This window comes from Penaeus vannamei, chromosome 20 (assembly GCF_042767895.1).
Source record: "Penaeus vannamei isolate JL-2024 chromosome 20, ASM4276789v1, whole genome shotgun sequence".
NCBI classification, from domain to species: Eukaryota; Metazoa; Arthropoda; class Malacostraca; order Decapoda; family Penaeidae; genus Penaeus; species Penaeus vannamei.
In genome coordinates this window covers 9,430,662-9,435,661 of record NC_091568.1, presented here as the reverse complement: position 1 = coordinate 9,435,661, position 5,000 = coordinate 9,430,662, and the positions used below count along the sequence as shown (strand labels likewise).

General features: G+C 29.6%; 1 protein-coding gene across 4 annotated transcripts in view; it reads right to left on the bottom strand.

The window, feature by feature from the left end:
• LOC113828782 (diuretic hormone receptor) overlaps positions 1-5,000 on the bottom strand; it is a 133,525-nt gene that overhangs the window by 34,689 nt on the left and 93,836 nt on the right. For all 4 annotated transcript variants that reach the window (XM_070134977.1, XM_070134980.1, XM_070134978.1 and 1 more), the window contains exons 5-6: positions 4,948-5,000; positions 2,092-2,179 (exon numbers count right to left, since the gene is read on the bottom strand). The exon at positions 4,948-5,000 is cut by the window's right edge and continues 41 nt beyond it. In XM_070134977.1, coding sequence (XP_069991078.1) covers positions 2,092-2,179; positions 4,948-5,000 — 141 coding nt within the window. The remainder of the gene's footprint in view (positions 1-2,091; positions 2,180-4,947) is intronic.

The window sequence follows — 5,000 nt, the reverse complement described above, 5'->3', positions numbered from 1 at the left end:
CACACTCATTATCATCCCTTTGATAGTAATAATAATAATTACATAATAAATATAACAACAATAATCCTGGAAACGGTACCAATGACCAAAACAATAACAATATATAAAAAAACAATAGATACTTAAAGCTAATCAAACAGTGACCATAACAATAACAATATAAAAACAACAATAGATACTTAAAGCTAATGACCCAATGACCATAACAATAACAATGTATAAAAAACAATAGATACTTAAAGCTAATCACCCAATGACCATAACAATAACAATGTATAAAAAAAACAATAGATACTTAAAGCCAATCACCCAATGACCATAACAATAACAATGTATAAAAAACAATAGATACTTAAAGCCAATCACCCAATGACCATAACAATAACAATATATAAAAAAACAATAGATACTTAAAGCTAATGACCCAATGACCATAACAATAACAATGTATAAAAAAAACAATAAATACTTAAAGCCAATCACCCAATGACCATAACAATAACAATGTATAAAAAACGATAGATACTTAAAGCTAATGACCCAATGACCATAACAATAACAATGTATAAAAAACAATAGATACTTAAAGCCAATCACCCAATGACCATAACAATAACAATGTATAAAAAAACAATAGATACTTAAAGCCAATCACCCAATGACCATAACAATAACAATGTATAAAAAACGATAGATACTTAAAGCCAATCACCCAATGACCATAACAATAACAATGTATAAAAAAACAATAGATACTTAAAGCCAATCACCCAATGACCATAACAATAACGATGTATAAAAAAAAACAATAGATACTTAAAGCCAATCACCCAATGACCATAACAATAACAATGTATAAAAAAAACAATAAATACTTAAAGCCAATCACCCAATGACCATAACAATAACAATGTATAAAAAAACAATAGATACTTAAAGCTAATCACCCAATGACCAAAACAATAACAATATATAAAAAACAATAGATACTTAAAGCTAATCACCCAATGACCATAACAATAACAATGTATTAAAATAACAATAGATACTTAAAGCTAATCAAACAATGACCATAACAATAACAATGTATAAAAAAACACAATAGATACTTAAAGCTAATCACCCAATGACCATAACAATAACAATGTATTAAAAAAACAATAGATACTTAAAGCCAATCACCCAATGACCATAACAATAACAATATATAAAAAAAAACAATAGATACTTAAAGCCAATCACCCAATGACCATAACAATAACAATATATAAAAAAAAACAATAGATACTTAAAGCTAATCAAACAATTACCATAACAATAACAATGAATATAAAAAAACAATAGATACTTAAAGCTAGTCACCCAATGACCATAACAATAACAATATATAAAAAAACAATAGATACTTAAAGCTAATCCCCCAATGACCATAACAATAACAATATATAAAAAACAATAGATACTTAAAGCCAATCACCCAATGACCATAACAATAACAATGTATAAAAAACAATAGATAAAGCCAATCACCCAATGACCATAACAATAACAATGAATAAAAAAAAACAATAGATACTTAAAGCCAATCACCCAATGACCATAACAATAACAATATATAAAAAACAATAGATACTTAAAGCTAATCACCCAATGACCATAACAATAACAATGTATAAAAAACAATAGATACTTAAAGCCAATCACCCAATGACCATAACAATAACAATATATAAAAAACAATAGATAAAGCCAATCACCCAATGACCATAACAATAACAATATATAAAAAAAACAATAGATACTTAAAGCCAATCACCCAATGACCATAACAATAACAATGTATAAAAAAACAATAGATAAAACTAATCATCCAATGACCATAACAATAACGATGTATAAAAAACAATAACAATGTATAAAAAACAATAGATAAAGCTAATCACCCAATGACCATAACAATGAAAATAAAAAAACAAACAATAAATACCTAAATCTAACCACCCAATCCCATCCCCACCCACCCCTACCCCCTCGCATCCACTTACATCCACTTCCGCCCAAAACCGACGAGACAAATCCACCTCAACTTACCTTCCACAAACATCCACATGAAGTTGGTCAAGTTGAAGTAACTTAGAGCAACAAAGAAGGTACAACCGATGCTCTCGTTGACCATTGTCTGTGAAGAGATGGAAAGAAAGATATTAGATAAATGAAATAAAAATGAAGATTGCGAGAGTAAAGAAGATGGCAATTGTATAAAACCTGATAAAGTAGAACTGAAAATTGGGAAGTAAAGATGGTAGAGGTTGATAAATAAATTTTAAAAATCTGATAAATGAAATAAAATTGGAGATTGCGAAAGTAAAGAAAATGGCAATTTAAAATCCTGTGGAAAGTAGATAAATAAATTTTTAAAATCTGATAAAATAGAACTGAAAATTGGGAAGTAAAGAAGATGGTAATTTAAGACGTGCAGACACGCAGATAAATAAAGTATAAAAATCTGATAAAGTAGAAATGAAAATAAAGTGTAATTGAAGATCGGGAAAGTAAAGAAGATGGTAATTTAAGTTCTGTGGAAGAACGTAGATAGATAATTTAATGTAAAGAAAAACTGATAAATAAAGCGGTAATGGGAATTATGAAAGTAGAGAAGATGGTAATTTAAGTCATGTGGAGAGCTGTAGATAAATTAATTTAAAAAATCTGATAAACAAAGATGGAGATTATGAAAATACAGCTGATAATAATCTAAATCATGTAAAGAAAAGCGTGTGTGGAGAGAAAAGAGAGAGAAAAACATTGATTAATATACTAATTTATTAATTTTTTTTTTTTTTTTTTTTTGGGGGGGGGGGTGTACAAAGTAAATATGAAGGTTTTCAAAGTACAGAAGACGGTAATTAAAGTTGTGTTACGTTTAACTGCGGTTTGGTTAAGGTGAATCTCATTTTCCTTTGCATTAATTGGTGTTTGGATAAGCTAATCTGATTGGTGTGTGATTAAAGCAATTAAATCCGAGTGAAATTAATTGGTGTTTACTTTAGGCCGTTTAATTACAGGGAGGTGAAATTTGTCCTTGAATAAGTTCCTTAAGTTCCTTGTGGTCTGGTGTGAGGAATGCTCATTGTTGTTATAATAAAGATGATAATAATAATCATAATGAAAAAAAAATACCCATTATCTTTATCTTATCATTATTATTATCCTAATGATAGTAACACTAAGAATAATATTTATAATGATAATGATAATAGTAATAAAATCATCAAAACCATCATCATCATCGTTGCAACCATCGTTATCATCACAAACTATTATTATTATTATCATTATTATTATTATTATTATTATTATTATTATTATTATTATTATTATTATTATTATTATTATTATTATTATTATTATTATTATTATTATTATTGATATCATTATCATCATCAACATCATTATCCTCAGCATCGTTGTCGTCTTCATCGTCATCATTTTCATTATCGTCATCATAACTGTTATTACCATTATCATTTGTCATAAATGCCAATATTGTTACCATCATTATTATCCTCATTAACATCTTTTCACTATTGAGATTAATGTTTTTTGGTGAATTTGACGGGCCATTTAATATAGCTAATACCAACGTAAGGTAATTCGTTTAACTTCGATATTTTTTTACTACCTTTAACTATTCAGGACACGATTATTCACATTACTTTTTCATTACATGTGATTTAATTAAGGTAATTGGACGAAATGTAAACCATTATGTCTCCGAATTCGTATTTCTTAAGGGCATTTTTCAATTATGTAAATGGTAGTAATAACAATACTAATGACAGTGATAACGATAATATGAATAAAAAATATATAATGATCATGATAATAAGAAGGATCATAATAATGATTGATAATGATGATAATAATAATAGTAATGATATATTACTAATGATAATGATAATAATAGTAGTAGTAACAGTTGTAATATAATAATGATAATCATAGTAATATTACTTCCAATAACAATAACAATAATAATGATAATGATAGTAATATTGATGATGATGATGATAATAATAATAAAGATAATATCAATTATAACAATAATAATAACAACAATGGAAATCATATAAATCATGATGATGATAATAATAATGAGAAGAACGAAGTTATTAACGATTACGGGAAAGTTAAAAATAAACACATGAATAAAAGTCAATGTGTCTTCCACTTAACCATGTCTGAGAAACTGCATAATTTCCATTTAGAAGGATGGAATGTTTATGCAGCGGCTGTGGAAAGAAAATGTGATTATCCTTATCAGCTGGGTCCTGGAGACACAGTTGGGTCTCTTGGCTCCTTTCCCCTCTCCTTCTTGTGTCTCTTTGCCTTCTACCTCTTCTTTTTCCTTGTTCCTTATTTCGTTTGTTTTTTTCTTTGATGTTTCTCGGTCTTTATCTCCCTTTAACTCTTCTGTCTTCCTTAATTACTTTTTTCTTCTATTGTCCCTCTGTCTGTATATCTGTCAGTTTCTGTTTCTCTTTTTCCTTTCCTCAACCTCTCTCTCTCTCTCTCTCTCTCTCTCTCTCTCTCTCTCTCTCTCTCTCTCTCTCTCTCTCTCTCTCTCTCTCTCTCTCTCTCTCTCTCTCTCTCTCTCTCTCTCTCTCTCTCTCTCTCTCTCTCTCTCTCTCTCTCTCTCTCTCTCTTTATCTATCTATCTATCTATCTATCTCTCTTCTCTCTCTCTCTCTATCTATCTATCTATCTATCTATCTCTCTTCTCTTCTCCTCTTTTCAATTTTCACCACAGCTCCCTCCTTCCCTCCTATTCTCCCTGCCTGCTTCCCTCCCTCCCCCTTTACCTTAGTCCCAGCCCGCCTCTCCTCCGTCCCCCCCCCCCTCTCCCTTCTTCCTTACCCCTCCGTCCCTCGTTTATGCTGCACATACCTGCACCGAAGCATACACAATCCAGAATAGGTTGTGTAGCAGGTACGTGAAGA